The following is a 25,665-nucleotide window of genomic DNA, read 5'->3' as shown; positions in this document are numbered from 1 at the left end:
TCCTCTGGCTCAACCTAGTGCATAAGTAGCAAATTTAAACGCCTTTGGGGACCTGGTAGATATAAATGAATTAGTAGGAGGATGTTAGGAAATAAAAGTGATGGGTTTAGAGAAAAATGATCAGCACACATTCCACATAAGGGCATTAAGTCTTAAAAATGTCAAAATCCTATCAGGTCAAAGAGGGCCTTGGGTTTTGCTAGAAGCTTTGATCTGATCTATGATCAGTTGGTTTACTACACTGCGAGCCATCTGTATCATGAGGTCTGAAATCATGAGTTTTGAGATTATCTTCCTTCTCTCTTCTCTTAGCCCCTTCTAAAATTCAGTGGCAAATTATATTTTAAACAAGAACTGCTTCTAGTTCTAACTCAGCCAGTTTTCCAATCTAAAAAAAACTGAATGCTCTTTAATAGAAACAGTGGATCCCAAGAAAAGCAATATTAACAGCAGTAATGATAACAAATGCATTTTATTGAGCACCTATGGCTTCTTGCATTTATGGATTTTATAACTCATGTTTATACTAGCTTGGCCAACTGTACTGGGTGTTCACATTGCCTCATTTACTTCTAAAGAAACCCCAGTGACGAATTCTCATCTGTATTGTTTTGTGTGGAATGGTGAACCAAGGCCTGCTGAAGTCAAGTTGTTAAGGAGGCCCCAGCATCTGGCCTTGATGACCCTGGCTGTTTCAACCAGGTCCTACTACTTAGGACCAGAGATGGTGACAGATCTAAGACCAAAAGTCATTCCTTTTTCTGAACTAATTGTATTTTCTGCTGTTCCACTGACCCTAAGTCATCCAATTAAGTTTACAATGTTATACTTAATTGTAAGTAACTTGTAAGTATATAGAACATGACCCTGGCCAGTGTTGCTCAGTGGTTGAGTATAAACCTATGAGCCAGGAGGTCACAGTTCGATCCCCGGTCAGAGCATATGCCTGGGCTTGATCCCCAGAGGGGGTGTGCAGGAGGCAGTTGATCAGTGGTTCTCTCTTATCATTGATGTTTCTATCTCTCTCTCCCTTCCTCTTGGAGATCAATAAAAAATATATTAAACAAACAAACAAACATGAACTCATTCAATAAGTTCATAAAAATTAACATGATGGTATTTCAGCATCTCAGGTATTTTTTTTTAAATGTCTTATAGTTCAGGATAAGGGAGATAATATTATACTCACTGTAAAATATGTGCTTCTATCTGTCTGGATGCGTTCTGAAGAATTAAAAACTCCAAGTAGTCCATTGCTAATGATGTCCATGAGGACAGGAAAGCAATTCAGCCTTTTGGTATTGCATGCTATTGAAAATTTCTGGTGCTGAAAGAAAATAAATGTGCATTCTGAGTCCTCAGAAAGCCAATGCAAAATGTAATGAGAGAATCTGATAGAAAACAAAGTATTGACAACACAATAAGGCTAAAGCACTGAATACAATGAATACCGCCACCACTAATATTTGATGAAGTCCCCAAATACTGCCAAGAAATACAGTATTGTGGTCTTTACTAGCCACCACATCAGCCACAATATGTAATATGGAGGCTGTGGGTAACTAACTGTAGTCCACCTTCTCCTCTACAAATAAGAACTACCCCATCTTCTCACAGCCAATTGGTCTTTTACGTAGCCCAATAAATATTTCTCAGATTGCACATTCATAAACCATCTTTGGTGAGATGCAGCAATCAGAGCCCAACATACCTTGTCATCACCTAACACTGTGATAGCCCCATTGTAGGATGGCTCGTTGGAGCCATGTAGAGTTCCAAAGGCATCCACCTCCAAAGCTATGTTCTGTTGCCTCAGTGAATGTATAAAGTTTTCAATGCTTGATCCTACCAAGAAGGTAAAGTTCAAAAGAAGCAAAAATGTAGTAAAACAAAAGTCAAATAACATATTTAAAAACAAAACAAAACTAAATAATGTAACTCAAAGCATACCATCATGAGGATTTGCTTAAAAAGGCAGAATTGATGGTGTGGTACTAAAACCCATTCTGATACTGGGATATGACAAGGTAACGTTACCTAGAGGCTAGGTATTTTACTTATAATGTTGTTCATGTACAAATATGCATAAGCCATAGACACAGACAACAGTGGGGAAAAGAGGGCTCGGGGTGAGGCGGAGGTGGGCAAAGGAGGGGAAGATGGAGACATCTGTAATAGTGTCAACACTATTTTCAATAAAAATCAATTGAAAAAAATACTATTTAAAATTATCATTATCATCCAAGATATTAATCTTCTATTTTCTTAGAAATTTGAAATACATTTTCTTTCCAGAGCCTAAAAATGCATAGTACTTAAAAATGTTATGGAAAGATCTAGAAGAACAGTCCATAGTCAAGTAAACTTGCAAAATGTGTTTCTAAAACCAACTCTTCCACCCTCTATTTGCCATTTTAAAATTAATTTTCTGTTTAGCATCATGTGTGCTTTCTAAATAGCCCAGCTGATGTTTCTCAGTATTTGGAGCATCAGCCCATGCACCAAAGGGCCTTGGGTTCAATTCCCAGTCAGGTGCATGTACCTCGGCTGCATGCCCAGCCCCAGTCAGGGCATGTGCAAGAGGCAAGCAATTGATGAGTCTTTATCACATCAATATTTTTCTCTCCTTCCTCCACCACCTTTTCTTCCATTCTTTCTAAAAAAAAAAAGTAATGGAAAAAAATATCCTTGGCTGAGGCTTAAAAAATAAAATAAAACATTCAGAATATGATGTTTTTCCTTCATGATTTATGCTGTCTTGGGAATCTCTGAACAAGCACAACATTGAAAGGTTGCATTTGAGCTCCATGTTCACCTGTTTTATTGATGACCAGTAAGTGTGTCAGAGGACCTTGAGGCGGTTGTCCTGGTGAGAGGAAGTACATACTGGGAGACAGTCCCCAAGAGTAACTCTTTCGATATATCTCATAGAACAGATATCCCAGAAGCAGAGGGAAAAGGCTAATGCCCAAAATCAGTAATCTGCATAAAGGAAAAGGTAAGAGAAAATCATGTACGTAGGTATTTACATGTGGACAGAAAATGGATGTTATAATGGAAATTACAAATACTAACCACATATGTGAATCATACTTTTCCTCCCCATTTCTTTTTCTTTTTTTTTTTCTAAGATGAGATGGTTCCTATGAACCTCTCGTTGACATTTCTCTCTCTCCTAATGCCGCCCTCTACCCCCTTTAGACATGTCATTCAAGCCTAGGAAATATGCTGATTATCACTCTTAATATCCCTCTCCAATATCCTTGACTCAGTCTTGCATTTCTTTTTTGGGGGGAACCACTGAAAGCTATACCCTGACTTGCTATACTCTATAACTTTCCCTTTCCTCTCCCAGATTTCTGCAAGTTCCAACATTTTCTTATCCACTCAGCTTCCGAAGTTCAATTATGTTATATTCATTTCTCTCCCATTCTTTGCTTTTCCAAATGGCTGGAAATGTCTATCATATCATCATTAGTACTTGCCCTGCACCTTCTTCTCTCTTCTACTTTTCAAGTTTGGACTTTAATTCTCTCTCTCCTGACCTCTTTCAACATTGCCCTAAATGGCTCTTTTCCTTGTACCCACTATCTGCTATTTCCAAGCCATTTGCACTGTTTCCTGGCTAAGTTTCTTGGCATTATGTTCTAATGATATCAGTTGCTTATTCAAACTAAAAACTAAAACTTCAAAAACTCCTTACTAGTCACAAAGTCCAAACTCTCTAGCTTTATGTAATATATTATCAAAATTGTTTATTTTTGAACACTCTGTTAATAATTAATAACAGTTCTGCGGACTTCCCATGCATCTCCACACTCTGAACTGTTCTCTCTGTCTGAATTTCCATCATGCTTTCCCTCTTTAGCTAAATGTTCAATTTTCCTACATCAGATTCAAATTCTCCCTCATGTAAAATTCTTTTTCCAATGCCCTAAATGGACTCTATGGTTGACTATATTGTCCGGTTTTGGACTATGCCTTTTTGCTGGGCTTCTAATCACCCTCAGGAGCTAATGGAATGAGTGAGTGCCCGGGTGGAAAGCAGGGCTCATGCCAGGAGGTATCACTCAGTGAGAAACAGGAATCTGGAGAGGACGGTAGAGGCTCCAGAGAGTGACATGAAGCCTCCAGTAAGATGCAGCCCACACAGAGGCAAGTCTTTGAGATGGGACCTAAGTGCTGACATTCATGCTTCTGGTAAACTACAAGCTTTTGATAAGAGCAGATTCTCTGTGAAATGAAGAGAAAACCCCCATACTTTTCTGTTTTAATTACACACCCACTTAAGCAACTAAAAATTGGCTTCTATATTTAAAAGACCATATACAATTGCTGAAATTTATTTTATTTGTGATTGTCCACCCCCCCCGCCCCCCCCGATTGATTTTGGATGTGCAGACCATGCATACCCGAAACCCTCGGGGACTCACATGGCCACCAGAGTTTTTTTTTCATTCTTTAGCTTCAGGAAGCGAACTTTTGCTATGGCACAGGTCTGCTGCCTCCAGAGAGCCATGCCGCTGGCTGCTCTCTTTGTCTCGTTAAAGGAAGACAAAACTTGTTCCAGCTCAACAAGGCCTCCTGTATCTTTTGTCCTGTCACTTTGTAATTGCGCCCAAACTCCAAAATCTAGAAAATGTAAAATCAGTAATTTATAAAGTGCCATTTTAGATGTGCCCTATTTTGATTTCCCTAAGGTTATCTACTCACCACATGGTGTCAGAGTAGAGTCTTGGACAAAGATACAAGTAATCTAACTAATAGTTTTACCTGAGCAAGTACTACAGACATGGGAATGAAGCAAAAAAAAAAAAAAAAAAAAAAAAAAAAAAAAAAGATACACTACAAGAAGAAACAATATGACATAATAAAAGAAAAATTTGTATTTTCTGAAGAAAAAAAAGTTTGTGTCTACAGCTTTAAAGGACTTAGTTTAGTCTAGAGAAATCAATGAAAAGAAACTAATATTTAGCTTTAGCCAAGAAGAACAGTCTCTGCATGTCAACAGATAAAATATTTTAGCATTTCTGACACAGCTGGAAAAGTTAATATAGATTAAATCCTCCTCTTTACCCTCTGGGAATAAGAAATTGGTAGAGACAAGATTTTTTAAATATAGCAATGGTTGAAAATAAGAGAAAAGTTACGTCTTTTAGAAAAAGAGCCTAGACAAATTGATCAACTTTAGACTTTCACAAAGCTAGATGAACATTAAAAGGTAAGTGTAACAACCACTAAGAAAAGATACCAAGTGTATAACTTCAAAAAGAATAAAACAAAAAACTCCATTTGATCAATCAGGAAAAAAAACAGAAAATAAGAATGAAAAAGTGCAATAAAGAGTAGACACAGATAGTAAACCAGAAACAAAGGACTACCTTAGAATCATTAGAGAGAACAGGCAGAACACTATAGCAGGATGACAATTAGACTGACAGAAAAAATTTCAACAGTAACAATGAAACCCTGAAGACACTGGAATGATGTCATCAAAATACCACAAAAAAAGCAACTGTCAATCTACAACTCTAATTTCTTATCTCAATAGCGCTTATAGAATATTATATTATGTACATAATAATAAATATAATAATAATAAATATTTTCAGCTCCATGAGGATTTAGTCTTATGCCCTGCAGTATTCCACAGGCTTTAAAAAAAATGCATGGTACAAAAATAGGATGTTCAAGGTGGGAGGCCAGCACTGAGAGAAGAGGGTAGGTAACAGAAATACATTTCTATCTGTTGTACATTTTCCCAAGACAAGACTAAATCATTACACTCCAAAAGCATATCATTTTATCATTCAAAGTATATTTTCAAGATAAAATACTGCACAAAAATATAAAATTCAAAAAAAATTTTTTTTTTACCTGATTCATCAATAGCTGATTTTCCTTCTAGTTTCAAGAACACCTCATTCAAAGTTGTCATGGAAACACCGTAATTCTCAATGCCTTGGTAAGAACACCTATCAAGATCCCTGTAGAGGTCTAAAGGTAGACACAAAAATGCATGAAAAGAATATGATTTGTAATGAGATTGATAATAACGTTTTAAGAAAAATAGAAAACTCATGTGGAATACAATGCATTAATCAGAAGCAAAGTTATGATATAGACTTTCCCTTATTCATAAAATGATCTATACAGTATATACATTTCCATGTCTTCTTGAGTATACAATTTTAAAGTTATTTTTTTTATTCTTAGAAAACTACCTATGTGAGGGATTTTGAAGTAAGTTATATTTTACTTAATCTGTTTAACATATTTAACTGTTAGATTATGAAGAGTATTATGGATGGAATGACTGTGTCAACCCAAAATTTATATGTTGAAATCCCCAATATTTAAGAAATATTTTCTAGAAAATTGAGATTTATGCTTTCATGTTAGGCTTTTTAGGCATTATAATAACAAATGAAAAAGAACTAAGTTTATTGTAACATCAATATAAACCACTCTGGGTCTCTGCATTCTGTTACCTGGGAATTTGCTTGTCCTTTCCAAAGGCAAAATATATACAAGCTTTTCTTCACTTTGTGCCGTTAATTTGGCATCAGGAATATGCTGTTTAACAATCGATGTTATATTGTCTGGATCACACATTTCATTCAAATGCAAACTAATGTTTAAAAAGAGTAAATTTAAATTATTTTTCTCGAACACTATCTCTACAAGCAATCGTAATATGCACTCATCCTTTCATTAATGAGATAAAACATGTATAACCTAATGTAAGAAGTGAAACATAAAAATACCAATATAGTCCAAACTGTATCATCTGTACCACATGGCAGGGGAACTAGTGTAAGGGATGTTAGAGATAGAAAAGGTGACTCAAGGATTATTATTTGGTGAAAAGAGATATTTGGCTAGACCTTGGTTGGGGTGAGGTGGAAGGGAATGCCTAATTTTGTTTCCACCTGTTCAATAACTCAATTTTGAATTCTCCCTTTGCAGTAAAGTATGAGTTCTGCAAAAACTAGCACTTGAACATGGGAAAAACAAAACAGAGGTACTGTGTATAGTCCTTAAGAACATGGTTTTATTGTTTTACTGATCCTTGTTCCAGAATGCAGGTCTAGTGTCCCTGAGCATCAGTTGTCTCATCTGTGAGACTGAACAATACTAACCTCTCAAAGGATCTCAAAATACAGAACAAAACAAAATTGGTATTAGATAGCACAGGGCCTTGCACTAAGGAAACCCTCAATATGGTAGCTGATGTGATCTTTTTTCTTTTTTGGTCCAAAATGTATTCAAGTCAAAGCTGGTCTGTCTTATTATGAGAACAGACAAAGTTCTTCATGAAATCATTGGATTGGAGGAAGCCTATTATTAGTCACATGCATTGAAGTACACTAAGGCTATCGGATGACGAGGGTATCACAATTGACTTTGATGACATGAACCTAAAAAAAAAATCCATTTTAGAAGAAGATATTTTGTGCTTACAAGGCCCTGTGCTAAGAACTCTCTAAGATAACAAGTAAGAATACAGCCCTAGCTGGTTTTGCTCAGTGGATAAAGCATTGGCCTGCAGCATGAAGGGTCTCGGGTTCGATTTTGGTCAAGGGCACATGCCCGGATTATGGGCTTGATCTCCATCCAGTAGGGGGCATGCCGGAGGCAGCAGATCAATGATTCTCTCTCATCATTGATGTTTCTATCTTTCTCTCCCTCTCCCTTCCTTTCTGAAATAAATAAAAACATATTTAAAAAAGAATACAGAACCTTCTCTAAAGGAACCTGTAACAAAATATACTATACTATACTAAACTATACTATAATATAATAATATAAATATAATGTAAAGCATATTATAAAATAAGTGAGGGAGAAGGAAGTTGAATAATTCAATTGAGTGCTTTGCACATTGTCAATTACTCATTCGTTCAATATCTTTAGTCTTAAATGCAAAGCAGGTATTATTGCTGCTACTCCATAGATGAAGTTACTGAAAATCAAGTAAATTAAGTTGCATAAGGCAGCAATTCAAAGTAATGCTTTCAGGGTTCCTGAACAATGTGTGCTTTTCAAAAAGAAAACACTCAGAAAAGACCTTCAAAAATGGATATGATTGGAATGTGGGTTGAAGGAGTTGGAGGATGACATGTTAAACAGATGTCCTATCTCAAGCTCAGATAAAAGACAACGCTATGGCCGAAACCGGTTTGGCTCAGCGGTAGAGCGTCGGTCTGCGGACTGAAAGGTCCCAGGTTCGATTCCGGTCAAGGGCATGTACCTTGGTTGCGGGCACATCCCTGATAGGGGGTGTACAAGAGGCAGCTGATCGATGTATCTCTCTCATCGATGTTTCTAGCTCTCTATCTCTCTCCCTTCCTCGCTGTAAGAAAATCAATAAAAAAAAAAATATAAAAACAAAACAAAACAAAACAAAAAAAACCAAAAAAAACACACAACGCTATGGAACACTCCCAGAGAACAGTGGGTGGTTCCTCTTAGTTGGAAGGTACAGATTCAATCAGGTAGTACCAAGAAATCATGATGGAATGGTAGGCTAGATCAGATCAAACACCTGGAGTAAATAATGGGGGGACTCATTTAACCACTGGAGATTAAGTGACTTTAATTATTTTTGAGAAATATTAATATTTTGGTGTGAGTACAAGGGGTGATTCATATCACACCTATAATCTTGGTCTAAGATTCTACCACTTATAAGTGAGTTGGGCGGATTATTAAAACTCTCTGACATGCCAAAGGAGAATAATAAAACCATCTTAAAGTTATCTGGAAGTTTAAATATGATTATATGAGCATTCCAAATGTCAGCACCTTAGCTAGTACCTAAACCATAGCCAATGCTTATTAAGTGACCGACATTACTTAATAGTGATAATAACTATAATCTGGAAGAGAAGGAGACAGAAAAGAATGAAGGAAAAAAAATGAATTCATGGGGAATTGAGAGGAGGCTACTGAAACTGTCGCAATAAACCCAAATAAGCAACGAATTATGTTAAGAGAAGGGACTGGAATATCAATACATTTCTTCTAGCAAACAAAGTGTTGTAAAAATATTTTCCAAAAATTTTATTTAAACATTGCTTCATCATCCTTATAGCCTTCATGTCTGCAACCCCTCATATCCTTTACTCTAGCTAAGAAAAAGAACCCCATGGCATAGTTCTAACACGGATCTCTTGAAATGAACACACCAGCTGTGCAGTCTACTTGAACATGCTCAATATCACCTGCTCTCAGCTTTTCCAACATGTGCTAACCTGTCTCCAACAGTGAGGTCGTACCTTAGATGGTAGCCGATGCCCCATTTCTTCTTTAGGAAGAGAGAAGAGCCTGCGCACCTCAGCTTCCCATTAGATATAAACACCTTTCGGTCTAAGTATTAAAAGCAAAAAAAAATAAAAAATAATAATAACTTGCATCAAGGTGTTGTATTTTCACTATTAATATAAAAGAAACAAATTCATTAATAAGCAACATATTTTAGAAGCATGACCCACTAAAACAGATGCATTTGAATCCTGATCATAAATAAGCCACTTTCTTTGTCATACAATAATTGGAATGACATGTTAGTTTATTCTCTAGTTTAGAAAAAAATATACATTGAAAGGGTTTGTTTCGAGCGAACTGACATTCAAATGGAATAAAGCATAATATATCTTTTTTGTTGTTGTTAATCCTCACCTGAGAATATTTTTTCCATTGCTTTTCAGACAGTGGAAGGAATGGAGGGAGGGGGTGTGGAGAGAGAGAGAATCATTGCTGTGAGAGACACATAGACTAATTGTCTCCTGCATGCACCCCAACCAGGAGATGAAGAGAGACCCACACCCTGGTGTGTTCACTTAACCAGGAATCAAACCTGCGACTGTGGTGCACAGGCCGACACTCTAACCACTGAACACACTGGCAAGGGCAAAGCATAATATATCTTTAAGAACAGCTAAATATTTTACAACCACTGCAATAGGTTCAGAGCACTTCCATGGCACAATGTACTCAGAGATGCAGGTGCTCAAATGGCAGTCACACTCATGGCAACTAACTGTGTTGGAATGAATCTATACATATTCCACACGTGACTCTGATTTCTAACGAAGGTACATGAAAGAAACCCAAGAGTCACCGGCCAGGATGTCAGCCTCATCCATGAACTGGGTGCTGAAGAGGATGACTCTGTCTGATTTCCTCTCTTTAAGAAGATTCCACACACGGTGCCTCGAGAGAGGATCTGATCCAGCGGTTGGTTCGTCCAGTAGCAAAATCTGCACAGCACAAAAGCATGTAAAGTCATCTCCCCTTCCAGGAAAAATTTCATTAAAAAGCAACACACTAGTAGATGTATTTGGAGACATAGCGCAGTACTTAATTTTCCATTGTAACTGCTCTCTTGCTTTTAGCATTTACAAATTAAGTCTGACCAAATACAATAGTTTCTCAGCCCTCAATCTGATTTTACCAGTAATTTTAGTTCGATTTACCTGAGGATCTCCTAAAATGGCAATTCCAAAAGTTAGTCTCCTTTTTTGTCCACCGCTTAAATTTTGAGCAAGAATGTCTTGAATATTTTCCATTTCCAAATCCCCTAAAACTCGTTGTACCTAAACCAAAGAAAGGCTAGTTGGTCCAAAACCCAGAATGGTTATTTAAAACAAAACAAAACAGTATTATTTTTCTGTTCATTATAAGGGGCCTTTTTGCCCTGTAGAGGGTGAACTAACACAAGTGCACTTAGAATTTCCTAGGTAAACAATTTCATCCTCATGGCTGCATGCCATTTAACAAGGAATCTACCTCTCCTTCCACTTCCTGTGGCTGGATCCCTTTTATTTTGGCAAAGAGCCTGAGATTCTCCCTCACTGTCAGGAAACTGAATTGCACGTTGGATTGGGGGCAGACTCCGGTGAGCTTGCTGACAGTCTCCAAGTCAGCAGTTTCCGAAAGTGAGTGATTGTAGATGGTGACCGAACCTAAAAGTTAAAGGTAGACAGTTAATATCAGGGTAATGTCGCATGCTTGCTTTATGTAAGATATTTTTAAATGAAAAAACAATGTGTGTCAATCACTAGAGTCCTTTAAAGACATTGGGCCTACCTATAGGAAATACACTATTGACTAATTAAAAATGTTATGTTCAAAAGACATCTGATCCAGCTGGGTGACAATTCATAAGCATAAAGCTACTTACCAGGAAATATTTAAACCAAGGAGATTTTCCTAAATAAAGAGAACATGAATCTATGCAAGAATAACTTGAGGAAACTTCTAAAACTTTTAAATACCTGAGTGTGACTAGTAGTTATGAAACTACTATTGAAACTAACTAATAAAAATGCACAGTTAATTCATTTGCCCATGTTCTGTCATTATATAATTGTCTTCTCACCTGATGTTGGGTCCAACAATCCACTGAGTATGTTTAACAGGGTCGTTTTACCAGCTCCACTGTGACCAAGGAGTGCAGTGATCTGGCCTTCATATATGTCAAATACCAGACCTGAAGTTATTTTTAAAAAATTACACTCAGAGCCTACATAATAACTTTAGATTCTCTGAAATTTGTGTAAGTTCTTATAATATGGGTATATTTGGCTAGAAATAGTCAAAATTCATCCCCAAATTCCTTTCTTTAAAATGGTGTCTGCTATGATATAAATTTATAGGTGTAATATTGCCATAATACATTATTCTATGATTAACAATCTTGGGGATCAAAGCAGTTTTGTCTTTAAAGATGGGCTGACTACAATTAAGATAGCTTTTGGATTGGAGAATGTGGTGAGCTGAAAATAAACTAGCATGAGCCTATCATGCATCTCTCAAACCTAAAGGATATGAGGGATGTTTCTGACTTTCTGAAATGGTTATGTGGCTTTCATTTACTTGGAAGGAAACACACTGGGTTCAAACAAAGGAGCATCATGAGAGCTGGACTATCTACTCTTCGTCTGCCAAGACAGTATCACAGTTGAAATACAGTCTTGAAACGAACCCGCCTGTTATGTATGATATTTATTACCTTTCAAAGCTTCTACTTTTTCATGCTTTCCTTTTTTATATTCCTTTTTAAGATTTTTTATTCTGGAAAAAAAAGATGAAAATTAGTGAAGAAATGTTGGAGGTGGACAGATGATTGAGACATCCACTCACTGGAGGGTCTCTTTCCCCTTTCTGCCTCACCTGCCACTTTCTTCTCATTGTATTAACCAGGAAGCAAAGAGGAAAGGGACAGAGTGAATGATGGAGAACAGGGGGTGAAAACAATCAGAGAGATGGTGACAGTGTCTGTCACAAAGACAGCCAGCAGAGAGAGAGAGAGAGAAAGCATGAACAATGGAAAAGAGATAATGAAGAGAGTGGAAATATGAATACCATTTATTCATGGATGGTAGTTGCTAAACCTTAGATATTAGTACATAAATGTAAATGCTGATAATGTAAGACAATAAAATGTTATCAAGAAAGAGGGTAGCCCTTCCTGAGGATAGCAGCCTGGACATTGGTGAGTACGAGAAGGACACCGAAGGAAATCTTTGTCATATCTGGGTTTTGCCTGATAGCTCTCTTTCCTCTGACAGGTGTTTCATTTGCATCTCCAGGTAGTTTTTTCTGTACCTGATGGCTTCTTTCCCATGGAATTCTGGAGACACTGGTTCAAAAGAGTCATTAGGTGAAGAATCTGAATCTACTTCATTCTCAAGGGTCATGTGGTCAGGTCTTTGGTGTTGAAACCAAAAAGAGCGTTTCAGGAAAAACCAGGGAGAATGTCGACGTCCATGTTCAGCTACATGAAAGGGGGGCAATTAAATATTGGTTTAGGCACCACTTTAAGGACTGCAGTCACCATAGAAGTAGCATTCCTCATCTAGTTCTGATACGTGCACTAATAATATAATTATTCTTCATCGCTTACAAGTGTCTATGTTTTTTTTTAAAAAAAAGTTTTTATTGATTTCAAAGAGGAAAGGAGAGGGAGAGATGAAAACATCAATGATGAAAGAGAATCACTGATCGGCTGCCTCCTGTACACCCCCTACTAGGGATTGAGCCTGCAACCCTGGTGTGTGCTTTGACCGGGAATCGAACCTATGACTTCCTTGTTCATAGGTTGACACTCAACCACTGAACCACATTGGCTGAGCACAAGTGTCTCTTTCTTAAAAGAAACAATCTAAAGTGTTATGGTAGAACAAGATCTTAGGAAGTTATTCTATAAACACAGTGCAGTATACAATTAGACTTATTTTTAAAGTCTTGAAAAAAATGTTTGCTAATTTATAGTCAATACACCATAGATATTATTTAATCCACTGTATCCTAAATATTATTGTTTCAATATGTAACCAATATTAATATTATTAATGATGTACATTTTATTCTTGACAAAGTGTAGACCATTGAAGAAATACAATGAATGAAATTGTGTTGAGGCACAATCATGAATCTACTTACTGGGCAAAACTTTGTCAAAATACAACGTCAATGCCAAATAGAGAAAAGTATCAAAAACCAACATGAAACAAGTAGCTATTATCAGGTTTGGGTTGCTTGAAGAGTCCAAATGGGTGTTAGCATTCACATCATAGTCCAAATGTATAAGCTAAAAAAAAAAAAATACATAGACTATTAAAAGGATAAAAGACGCATCAAGAATTATTATTTTCTTACTAGAGGCCCAGTGCATGGATTCCTACACCAGTGGGGTCCCTAGGCCTGGCTTGTGATCTCTTGCAATCCAGGACTCGTCGGGGGATGTCAGAGAGCTGGTTTTGGCCCAATGCCCACAGGCCAGGCGTAAATATAGATGCCAAATTAACTAGAATTAATTTTCTGAGAGGAGGCTCAGTTTCATTTAAATTGGCCTATCAAAAAGTAAAAACGTATTTCCATGGAATGCCTGGTTTTTAAATTCTGGTCATAATATTAAGGGTCATGTTTCCTGAGCATTAAATTAGGTATATCTTCAACGGGACAGCCCATTAAAAGTAAAAGCAGAACCGCATCAGTAATGGAGTATTAGACTGCAGTTAGGGACTTAAAAGAAAATGAACTGTGCTGAGAGAGAAAAAATAGAAACATACATCTCCTATCTATACCTTCGGCATGTGTCTTTACCAAGGTAGATGGGAATTTTAATGTTTAGCACCTGGGAGCATGAATTATTCAGAGGCAATCTGTTTTAAACATTTTGTAGAAAATGAAGTAGTTACATCAGCTCTTACCTGGGACATCCCAACAGTGAAAGCGAAGGGGCTAAGAAGACATAAGGTCCATTCCCAAAAGGCAGGGAGATGCCTGTACATCGCAGTGAAACCCAGGCTCCCCCAAGCGACCGTGAGCAAAAAGACGACAAGACCGGTAAGGAATGGCTTCTTTACCAGGACGCTCATCATGAAAGCTAAAGTTATCTGAGAGAAGAGAAACACTTCAGGAAATATATACTTCTCTGAGAATCATCAGAGGCATACTAACGGGCATAATTTCACAGGATGATATTTTGTCTATTCCCTCCCCACTCCTAGATACTATCTCATGTAAACAGTCAAATACTGCAAACAGAAAAGAACAGGTGCGATCAGAATTAGTGATAAATAATGGGTAGGTTTCCCTGAGAAAAAAGGAGAGGGAGGGAGGAAAGGAAAGGAGGAGGGAGAGAAAGAGAAGGAAAGGATATATATATATATATATATATATATATATATATATATATATATACACACACACACCACACACACACACACACACACACACACACACACACACACACAGAGAGAGAGAGAGAGAGAGAGAGAGAGAGAGAGAGAGAGAGAAGCTGATTAAATTCATTGACTCACCAAAGACAAGCCATAGAAGAGAATGAGCATGAAGACCACCACAAAGCCAGTGAGGACAACAGCATGGGTCGATTTTACAACAAGGGCCACTAGAATCGCCATAATAAAGATGAAGCCAGCGTACATCACACTCCAGGAGAGCCTTGCAGAGAAAAGAAATGTCAGTTCAGAGCTTCTCCTCCATCACTGGACTCATTCATGGGTTCAGCAAATGATTTGAGCAGCTCATCACATAGCAAGAGTTCAGGGAATACAACAGCTAATACGTCAGAAAATTTCTCTGCTCATGAAGTACATATTCTACAGAGCCATCAAGTTTAAATATGGTACTTTATAGGTCTAGGGAGTCCAAACAACTAGCTCTGCTTATGAATGCTATGTGACAGACTGTAGCCATGTAATTACCAGAATGCTGACTCTCGAAGCCCCATCATGGTCATCAATGACTTAATGTATTGTCTTTCTTTGGCAACATTGACTGATAAATAGTAGATGAATGTAGAAAAAGAAATAATGCAGAAGAAAATGAAAATATCAGTCTCCACCCCTGCTTGGGCAATGAAAGATAATATCTTCATATTTAAACCGGTGACTGACATGAGCTCTTCCATCACCGAGTGATTTGTTGTGATCTAAAGAAAGATATCAATGAACACATTGTTATTATCAAGCTAACTATAACCTCATGCATTTCCTCTCAATGATAAGAAATCATGTGCATTCCACATTTAAAAGCATATGCCTATCACGATCTGTCCCCAGGTAGTTCCTGTCACCCTCCAGTTTTTGTCTTGGTTCCTTAGAACATCTTCCCATCATCTTCACTAGATAAAATTCCACTCAATCTCAAAGTCTCAGCCAAAATGTCATTTCTATTAGTAGATCCTCTCTGATATTTCAGAGTAATCTTGTTTCATTGTTTGCCTAGTATACCATTTATAATCTTATGACAGAATGTGAACTCTTACTGTGAACCATATGTCCATTTCTCTCCCCCTACTATTCAGTATCCTTGGAGAAAAGTAACTGTGTTCTACTTATTTCCTGATCCTCAGTGCTTAGTGTAATGGTTTATATACAGTCATGCACTGCAACAATACATCTTGGTCAATGACAGACTGTATATACAACAGTGGTCTCATAATCTAGTGACAAAACTATCCAAACATCATAGTGCACAGTGGCTCATGACCGCACAGTATTTGTCTTACTTGTCTAGTACATTTACCCAATAAATGAAGTGAATAAATCAATTACATGATAAGATAGGACAATCTATAAGATAACCATCCAACAAAATTGAACTCACAATGCCATTTGTCTCGTTAACTTAATACTCACTTCTATGATAGCAGCATTAATGGCAGCTTGAAAAGCTATAAAGCCTTTCTTCCAGAAGACTGAACCTTCACAGGTGACTTGTTCATATGATGGTTGACAATGGGCTTTAGGAAAAGGAGAACACGACATAAACAGTTAGGATGGGATGGGACAATCTTGGTGATAGGAAAAACGAAGACTTCAAATGCTCCAAAATGCACTCCAAGTTCACAATAACATAGTGTGAGATAGGGCTTTTTGCAAGTAAGGTTTGCAGGTACATCCAGAGAATATGCTTTGTTCATGTGAACATCAGTTTTCAACAATTTTTCACTCAATCTTATAATTCTCGCCATTACCCAAGAATATTTTGTTGAGTTTTGTTGAGCCAAGACTATTCTGTGGCTTGTGCCAAAGAAGCACTAAATTTTTTAAACTGTTTGGTAATCATTGAGCAAGAGCCTTTTCTTGAAATTTTATTTAGGACTAACACAGGAATACAGTCATGTGCCATATTACTATATTGGGTAAATGATGGGACACATATAATGAAGTTGAAAAATTCTTATAATCTAGGACCTGACTACTTAGTCAGGGCACTGATCTCTTTTCCTCTAGATTGTCAAATGAAAAAATGACAACGCCATCACAAAAAATGACAGCTGCCCAGTGTGAGTGAATCAAAATGACACCTATTTTTTTTTATCAGTTCTTCAAAAAATATACTTCTTGGTGTGCTGCAGAATTTCAGTAGTTTATGTATACTATATGTCTTATCATTATTTTAGAGTATACTTTTTCTACTTACATAAAAAAGCTGGCTGTAAAGCAGTATGCCAGGCTATGCTAACAGCAGCCCAAAGACTATCTCATGTTTAGCGCATCTCTGGATTGCACCATTTTCTCTTGTGCTTAATTTAATCCCATGTTATTTTACACAGACACATGCTGTACAGGTTACAAGTCGTAGTCTATACTGTATACATACAGCCTAGGTGTGTAGTAGGTTGTACCATTTAGGTTTGTGTGAGTGCACTCTGTGATGTTTGTACAACAATGAGATCATCTTATGATGCAATTCTCAGAAAGTATCCCTCTTGTTAAGCAGCGCATAATTGCAACAGCAAATATAATTTCTTAATAAGACAATATACTTAAGAACACAGGCTTTTAAAAAAAATGAAACAGGAATGAATCTCATTATGTTCAGAAATTAAAAGTCTGGATATGTTGTGTGTATATTGAATCTCATTATGTTCAGAAGTTAAAAGTCTGGATATATTACTATCACATATGCTTCCTTTTGACTAATGACAACAGAAAAAAAAAAGTATTTTTCTAATAGGAAAGTTACCTAAATGGTCTCTGTGCTCTTTCACCCTGGGAATTCTACCTCCCCAGGAAAACTTTAAATGATATGAGAAGTTATTGTTAAAGATGACTCTCACTACATCTATAGAATCGCTTAAATTCAATGCATTCATGCTTTTCTCATCAGGCCACCCCGTGATTGTCCTTCCTGTGGGTGAAAGAGAGAAAAAGGTAAGGAATTTCTCTACTTGGTCCAAAGACAACACACCACACACAATCATGGTGAAGGTCTTACTTACATTCACATCCTCTCCTCACTAACTGAGAGATTCACATGTGGTGTGTGTAGCGGGGATTCTAACGCTCTTGGTAAACTCAGAAGTGCCCTGTGGCAATCGCTTCTATCACAGGTTGTGCCTTTCTAAATGAAAGATAGGGTGTCCCCCCAAAATGTATACATACTTTATAGCTGATAGCTCAAGTGATGTGTTTTCTTTTTCTTCTCAGATTTAACTCATTGGAATTAATAATTATTCAAAGTGTGTATACATTTTTGGGGACACCCTGTATTTAACCAATATTTTAAAGCATGATGAATTTGGAATAGCAATACCAACGCATACATTTAAACTGATGTGCATACAGACCTATCTAAAGTAGAAATATATATTACAACTATAAATATGTTCTATAATTATAATATATGGGGCCAGGCAAAAGTGGGTTTACATTTGTGAGTACACAAAACACAGTTTATTCTTGTACTATTGATTGTATTATTTTCTGTATAAACAACTGTAAACCTATTTTCATCCTACCCTGTATGTTTCCATTTGACAATGGTGTCAATATGGCTAAACTTCAAAGGCAGCATAAAATTGTTCAATTTGGATAGTGTTTTCCCAAGAGACTTTGTTTATTCTAAAATATGTCATGTAAATGAGTGCCTTTTATGGACCAAACTCAGGCCATTTAACTCACTGTCTAGAATAGGGGTGTCGAACTCAATCAGAAAAGGGGCCAAAATCTAAAATCCAGCCTAAATCGCGGGCCGAATGGTTTACTGAACAGTCATAAACTGACAATGTCATAAACTGACAGCGGAGTGCAGTGATGACAGCGCGGTGCAGGCCACATTGCAAGGCCTGGGGGGCTGGATTTGGCCCGCGGGCCTTGTGTTTGACACATGTGGTCTAGAATCTGTTGAATGCAAACGCCTGTTATAATGCAACATGTTCCACTGTCCTCTGTACTTCCTTGCCATCTGGCAGCTGGACCAAAGATTTAATTAGACCCAGGTCCAATCCTTATGGCCAGGCTACAGGTGATGGTGTATTCTTTCATTAGTGTCATAACTGCTGAGTGTCTTGCTTTTTTGTGTTATGAGCAGCCATTGACAATCAGCGCCCAGATCCACTAGAAATTTCAAAATGATGATGTTCTATTTCCATCATTTGTTTTTCACCTACTAGTAGAACATGTTTATAAAATAGTACTTTCCAGCATCTGTTTGGTTATCCAATAGTACAGTTCACACAGGATAAATGCTGGTATTTCCCCTTTATTTACAAATGTTCCTAACAACTGATTTCTTATCATCTTCCAAGGGCAAACATTTTTTTCTTTTAACATCACGATGAAAGCAGGCATTTAAATATACACTGGATGAGTTTCAAATCATTGCGCTTATTCTTGTTGAAGCTTAACATATGCCAGCTTTGACCCAGGAGGGGGTCTCTGGTAGTTGACTGCTGAGTTTTTCTGGCACAATCTACTTGCTCTCAAAGGTTTCCTAACTTTGTGGAAGGTCAAGATTCCTCCCCCTGTAAATTTCCTGTCCCAGATCTCTGCATCTCCTTTCTTCCCATACCAAGACTCCTATGTTTCAAGGACTTGGGAATAATTAGACTATTCCATAATTACTCATTTGGCATATCTCACATGACATACATAACAACCTCAGAATAACATTCTAAAACTACAGCACCAATCCAATTACTAATGGTTTTGATCTTTCTCAAATTGACTCTCTTTCCTTAAGGGGTTCTTATTCTCTTCTTGGGCCCATTAGATACCCTACAGCAAGCACTGTGGCTGTTAGGGCTTCTTCCCTGTTCACTTACATCTAGAGGCTCAAGGAAACACCTTGGCACCTATTTTGTTGTCAATATTGTCCATGGTTTCTTGGTTTTGCTGTCTAATGTTTCTCTCAATTTTTATGCATTTTAAGAGATTAAAAAACCATGCTGTCACCATTGGTCAATCTTTATAGAATCTTCTTGGAAACAAACATTTGAATAATTCTGGACTATTACATTTTAATATGGACTATAAAAGGAAAACCCTCTTAACATAAAATTTCCTAGTATAGGAGGCTAGCAAACACAGTAAGAAAATCTCATTGATATCAGAAAGGAATATGCATTAATGTTGTGAATTAAATCTAGAAACTTAAACATTTAACACAGTTTATCAAAGGAATCTCAAAATGAATTTGTGTATTTTGCCAACAAGACATGTACCCTGAATTTCTAGAGCACATACCTTTCATAAATGGGGCTGAAGCTACTCTGTTCATGATCTCCTGGGTAGTTTTGGATTCGGGTGCAAATGCAATAACGAAATCAGAATCATTAAAATGATCTACACGTCCCAGATATATTGCAGGTATGTGAGGAAAGTTATCAGCGTAATGTATAGAGGAAGAAATCAGGTAAGCAAATAACACCAGGAGCAATGAAAAAAACCATTCCTGCATATCAACGAGAGAAGATGGAGCAAATCAGTAATTATTCAACTACAGATAAATTTAAACACTTAATTTTATGTAGCTTAGATTCCATTTTTCCTTTCTTCCAGTCTTGAACTCTCCCAAATTTCTTGTTCTCTAATCTGCCCATTTTGAAATGTGCACATCTATCAAAATGGAGTTATAGCATCCATCCTATAAAATAAAAGCCTAATATGCTAAGTGTCTGGTCGTCCCTTCAACCCATCAAAGCATAATATGCTAATGATATGCTAAGGCCACTCAACTGCTCCCTATGTTATGCACTGACCACCACGGGGTAGAGAGTCTACCGGTTGACCAGTAGCTATGACATACACAGATCACGAGGGGGAAGACTCTCTAACTGGTAGGTTAGCTTGCTGCTGGGATCTGAGTGAGACAGGCAGAATATGCCCTGAAGCCCTCCCTCAGCCTCTCCCCAGGTGGCCAACTTCCCACATCCTTCCCTATCTCCGATGATGCATTGGTGGAGTCCCTCAGCCTGGCCTGCACCCTCTCACAATCTGGGACTTCTCAGGGGATTTTAAAGAGCTGATTTTGGCCTGATCCCACAGGCCAGGCTGAGGGACCCCACTGATGCATGAATTTGTATGTCAGGCCCTTGGTTCCAATTATAATTGAGAATCTAAGTTTATCACACTTCAATGCAAGTTTTAAAGGCTAGATTGCTTCATGAATGGCTTAATGATTTATAATCATGTGGAAACCTGAGTGACAATAATAAAGAAATGTTCGGTGGCATGAAATAGAGAACTAGACATCCACAGGAGCAAGGTCATATTTTTATCTTCTGCTACCTGAACATGGAAAAATATAGTTCCAAAATATTGCTCATAAAGACATATTTTAAAAGTCTTCATCATTGTGACAATATTCTGGAATTGGAGATGCAACAGAATACATGTGAAGTCCTGTGTTAAGAACACACTTTAATATTTAGTTTTAATTCTAAACACATGTCCCTTAGAAGACAATATTCATCAGATGTTCTTCTTTCAGCTATGTGTGTTGGCCTATAGATATCCTATCTAGTCAGGTAGATAAATTAACAGTACAATGCTCATGTGAATAATTAAAATGATGATAACAAAATATTTATCTAGAGTAGCATCTAACTTTTATATTCATATGATCTCTACTCAATGCAGGTTTTTATAGACCTTATTCTTGCCAATTGAAGTTTTCAATACATATTGATTGAAAGAGCATATGCACACAATGTCTATAAGATTAACTATTAATATATCATCCCTTAACCTATGGATATTTTATGAGTGATTTTTAATGTATTTAATATTTTTTCCTAAATTTACTGAATTTTCTACATAAAGAACATCTAATCATTCTTTTTTTTATAATATATTTTTTATTAAATTATTATTTTTGTACATATACCAATGCCCCCCCCCCCGTACATACCCTCCCTCCCCAGAGTTTTGTGTCTATTGGTTGTACTTATTTGCATGTATACAAGTCCTTCAGTTGATCTCTTATCTCCCCCAGATCTCCCCAACCTCCCCGCTGTAATTTGACAGTCTGCTTGCTGCTTTACTGTCTCTATATCTATCTTTTGGTTCTTCAGTTTATAATGTTCTTTATCATCCATAAATAAGTGAGGTCATGTGGTGTCTCTCTTTCATTGACTGGCTTGTTTCACTCAGCATGATGTTCTAGAACATCTAATCATTCTTATGATTAGAAGAAAACAAATACTATCCTAATAGAAGCAAAAGTTCAAAATGCACTTTCCTTCCCCTCTTAGTTGTATATACAGCCATTATTTCTTTCCAATTGACATCATCTGTATCCATAATACAACTGTTTGGAAGTGCTACACTTTGTCTTTTGAATGCTTTTTAAAAACTTCATCTATTTCTGGGTTAATTCTGGTTTAAATGTTGCCTGTTTCTTTGACTTTAACCCTGAACTTGTGTACCTATATCTTCATAAGTTTCAAATGAGTTCAGATGCTAAGAATTGTTAACTCCGCAGTGTAAAGATGTGGCATTATTTTTCATGGAGTTTCTAAATATGAATTATTTTTCAAATGCCTTAAGACATATAATAATAATATTTTTAAAGAAATATTATCCTATGTAATAAAAGCCCAGCAACTAAACAGCAGAATGACCAGAAAAAATGGGTCAACCTGTCGCTACAATGCACACTGACTACCAGTAGGCAGGCACTCAATGCAGGATTTCGTGCACAAATTCCATGCACTGGACCCCTAGTTTGAAATAATAGCAAAGAACAGAATTTAAAAAAAGTCAGTCTATTAGAAATAGAATCTATCTGAACATTAAATAATGAAGACACAGTATTTATGCTGTCTGATCAAATACTTTTTCCTCTCCTACAAATGAGAACACATAGACTCTGAACCATACCAAGAAGGTTTCTCTCTTCATCCTCCATTTTTTAAGAAAATTCTTGCAGAGAAGGGCCCATGTTTGCTGACCCACGCTGAAGTGCCTCTTGCTCATTCTGACCTGTTTATTTAAAAATTAGGAAGTAAATGTAAAGGTGTGAAATAGGGAACACTGGGCAATCAAGCTGAAAAGAAATATCATAACAGATTTTCCCAACTGCTTATATAACAAAGAAAGGAGGTAAAAAGCTCAAAGACAGACAAAGGGATGTTCATGTGCAGTGTTGAAAGAAACCACAGTTTTAAAAATGATTAGACATAATTTGTATTGACTCCTTATGAAAATTAAAATTAGACAAAAAATTAGAGAGTTTCACAGAGTCAAGTTTTCTCTCCACAACCTTCCACTGTTCAGCTTTCTAATGGGGACACAGGAACTTTATGGACTGCTGGGGGGAGTATAGACTCACACAGTCATTTGAGTGATTCATTCCCTATTCGTTACTACTGCCATCAGTCAATTCAGCTGCAGGGTACAAATGCCCAGGAAATTTTCATAGGAGCCCTGAAGGGGTCCTTTATGAAGATGCTCTTCCTAATGTGCACTATGGTGGTATAGTGTTGTGTTCCTAAGTTTCAGTTTTATATCCCACATATAAGTGAAATCATATGGTTCTTAGCATTTTCTGTCTGACTTATTTCACTTAGCATAATGTTCTCAAGGAAGCCCAGGCCACTGGCCGGTGGGCTGGGGCCTCCCTCTGCAGGGGTGATCCATCATGGAGCCCTGACCGGGTGCGTGGGGCTACATGTTTGAGGGTGATCCATTACAGGGCTCCTGGACTGTGAGAGGGCACAGGCTGGGCTGAGGGATGGCTCCCACTGTCAGTGCATGAATTTCATGCACTGGGCCTCTAGTTTAATAACAACAACAACAACAACAATAATAAAGAGCATGAAGACAGAAATAGTTGCTGGAGGTTCCTTCTACAATGTGCTGTTTGTGGAACACAGGAGGGCATGCGTTTATGTTTAACAATTGTCCAGGAATGAACAGAAGGATTCAGAAGCCACGGGGATGAGCTCCCGATATTACTGCACTGGAGCAGGCAGTGACAGCTGAGAGGACCCACCTGACACCAACAGCAGCAGTTCAGATCAGGACATCACTGTCGTGGTAAACCACAGAATCAAAGGGTTAAATATATTGCCAATTCTTTCTTTCTGTGATTAGTGCATGTGCTGATAATTATGCATGAATAAAAGAATGGACATGATCTAAGTGTCATCATTTGGCTCTCTGTCTCTCACTGTTAACACTATCCCCCCTCGCTCTTTCCCTGCCCCCCCTTTGTGTGGCCCCCTCCTACCCCCAGCACAGCACCTCCTGATGTAAATGCCAGGAAAAAATGCAACTCACCACATAGTAGCACAAAACATCTAACTAGCTTAAATTGCTCCAAAAATTGTGTGATCCAGAAAGAATAACTTGGCTATAAAACCCCAGTCATTTCCTGCCAGAATTCCTCATATTTAGAGCATCAGTGCATTGCACAACACATCAAATGGAAATTCTTATGTATTTGGCATGATCCACAAAGGTCCATAAAAACATTGCCCTGTGCCGGGACCGGTTTGGCTCAGTGGATAGAGTGTTGGCCTGCGGACTGAAAGGTCCTGGGTTCGATTCCGGTCAAGGGCATGTACCTTGGTTGCGGGCACATCCCCAGTGGGGGGTGTGTAAGAGGCAGCTGGTCGGTGTTTGTCTCTCATTGACGTTTCTAACTCTCTGTCCCTCTCAATTCCTCTCTGTGTAAAATTAATAAAATATATTTTTAAAAACATTGCTCTGAATTTTCTTGATGAAAATATCCTCAAGCCAGTTAACACAATTCAAAACTCTGAAAATCATGTAACTCCCCCCTGCTCCTCAGCCCTGCCCACCCCCCTCCACCCTCCACCCTCACCCCCCTCCCCCCTTCACCCTCACCCCCACACCCCATGCTTACAAATTCTCTGGCAGAAACACTGAAAACAAACAAAAAAGAATTAAGTCCAATAACATGGGGAGTAACTTCTATTTGCAAAGAGGGAGCAGAAAGTTCGATTTCTTTCCATTTCTCCAATAGCCTATTAGCTAATACAAGCCACTTGGTCCAAATATGCTTTAGTCATGGGGTAAAAATGAGAAGGGGGAAAAAAAAAGTCTTAGTTCTCCAACCGATTACTTAGCCTTGCAATAGAAACTACTCAGATGATTTGACAAATCAAAACGAGTCATCAATAACTTACTGCCCTTCATAGTTTCCACCCAAATGTTTGGCATTTCCTGTTGGATGTCATAGGTGATATTTCCACAGGCAACACCACCACAGGGTTCGAGGTCCACTTACTCACAGGAAATCTGGAATGATCGTCCAGACACGGTGCGTCCTCGGGGCTCGGCAGTTCCTGAAGCGCTCACGTTCCTTCTGGGCCACTAGTACATCATGCTTTTAACTTCATGTTTGTTGTGAAGAGTTCCGTTGTAGACTGATTTCCGAAAAAGATTGTGGTCTTAATTCAGCCAGGCTACTGCCCAAAGCTCTCTGCTCACATCACCGGGGTGACTCCTTCACTGTTTGTTTCCCACTGCTTTGTCTCCAGGCCAGTTCCTCAGCAGGGAGTGTGGAGCTGCAGATGGCTGTCTGGACAGAACAAAACACTAGGCACTATCAGACCCAAAAGGTTTTAGTCTTTCTCTGTTAGTTTTTTTCACACAAGGCCCTACTGGGATTTCCACCTCCCTTCTCCCCCAGCCTAACAATCTTTTAAAGAAACATGAGAGACAGTGCAGAGCAGAAAGAAGCAGGGGGCAGGAGGTAGGGGAGATTTTGAATAAACAGCTAGAAATATACCAATCAAGTCAAAAAGTAGCTCCAAACCTTCCTCTAAAATTTGGTTCTCCAAATCTGGACCTAGAAATACGGTAATGAAGCAAAGTGATTGCTTTTTTCAGGGTTAGAAAATGAACACATTCGTGCATGAGTCAGCCAAAC

The 25,665-nt window shown here is 37.8% G+C and overlaps 1 protein-coding gene across 3 annotated transcripts in view; it reads right to left on the bottom strand.

Annotated features, from left to right (window-relative positions):
- Window positions 1-25,381, bottom strand: part of ABCA9 (ATP binding cassette subfamily A member 9) — a 45,059-nt gene extending 19,678 nt beyond the window's left edge. Inside the window, exons 1-22 of one of the 3 annotated variants that reach the window (XM_084863685.1) lie at window positions 25,021-25,381; window positions 22,647-22,748; window positions 20,010-20,217; window positions 17,509-17,673; window positions 16,176-16,279; window positions 15,240-15,466; window positions 14,835-14,976; window positions 14,223-14,408; window positions 13,453-13,600; window positions 12,616-12,784; window positions 12,020-12,081; window positions 11,387-11,497; window positions 10,795-10,970; window positions 10,482-10,601; window positions 10,127-10,265; window positions 9,282-9,372; window positions 6,492-6,631; window positions 5,878-5,997; window positions 4,434-4,632; window positions 2,816-2,982; window positions 1,712-1,845; window positions 1,190-1,327 (exon numbers count right to left, since the gene is read on the bottom strand). In XM_084863685.1, the coding sequence (XP_084719811.1) occupies window positions 1,190-1,327; window positions 1,712-1,845; window positions 2,816-2,982; window positions 4,434-4,632; window positions 5,878-5,997; window positions 6,492-6,631; window positions 9,282-9,372; window positions 10,127-10,265; window positions 10,482-10,601; window positions 10,795-10,970; window positions 11,387-11,497; window positions 12,020-12,081; window positions 12,616-12,784; window positions 13,453-13,600; window positions 14,223-14,408; window positions 14,835-14,976; window positions 15,240-15,466; window positions 16,176-16,279; window positions 17,509-17,673; window positions 20,010-20,217; window positions 22,647-22,742 (3,042 nt within the window). In that variant the 5' untranslated portion in view covers window positions 22,743-22,748; window positions 25,021-25,381. Of the gene's footprint in view, window positions 1-1,189; window positions 1,328-1,711; window positions 1,846-2,815; window positions 2,983-4,433; window positions 4,633-5,877; window positions 5,998-6,491; window positions 6,632-9,281; window positions 9,373-10,126; window positions 10,266-10,481; window positions 10,602-10,794; window positions 10,971-11,386; window positions 11,498-12,019; window positions 12,082-12,615; window positions 12,785-13,452; window positions 13,601-14,222; window positions 14,409-14,834; window positions 14,977-15,239; window positions 15,467-16,175; window positions 16,280-17,508; window positions 17,674-20,009; window positions 20,218-22,646; window positions 22,749-25,020 lie in introns of those variants that run through there. The other 2 variants (XM_084863686.1, XM_084863687.1) reach the window with 2 other exon arrangements.
- Between the last annotated feature and the right edge of the window lie 284 nt (window positions 25,382-25,665).

Source organism: Pipistrellus hanaki, assembly GCF_964339955.1.
Source record: "Pipistrellus hanaki genome assembly, chromosome: 16".
NCBI lineage: Eukaryota > Metazoa > Chordata > Mammalia > Chiroptera > Vespertilionidae > Pipistrellus > Pipistrellus hanaki.
This window is presented reverse-complemented; position numbering and strand designations above follow the sequence as displayed.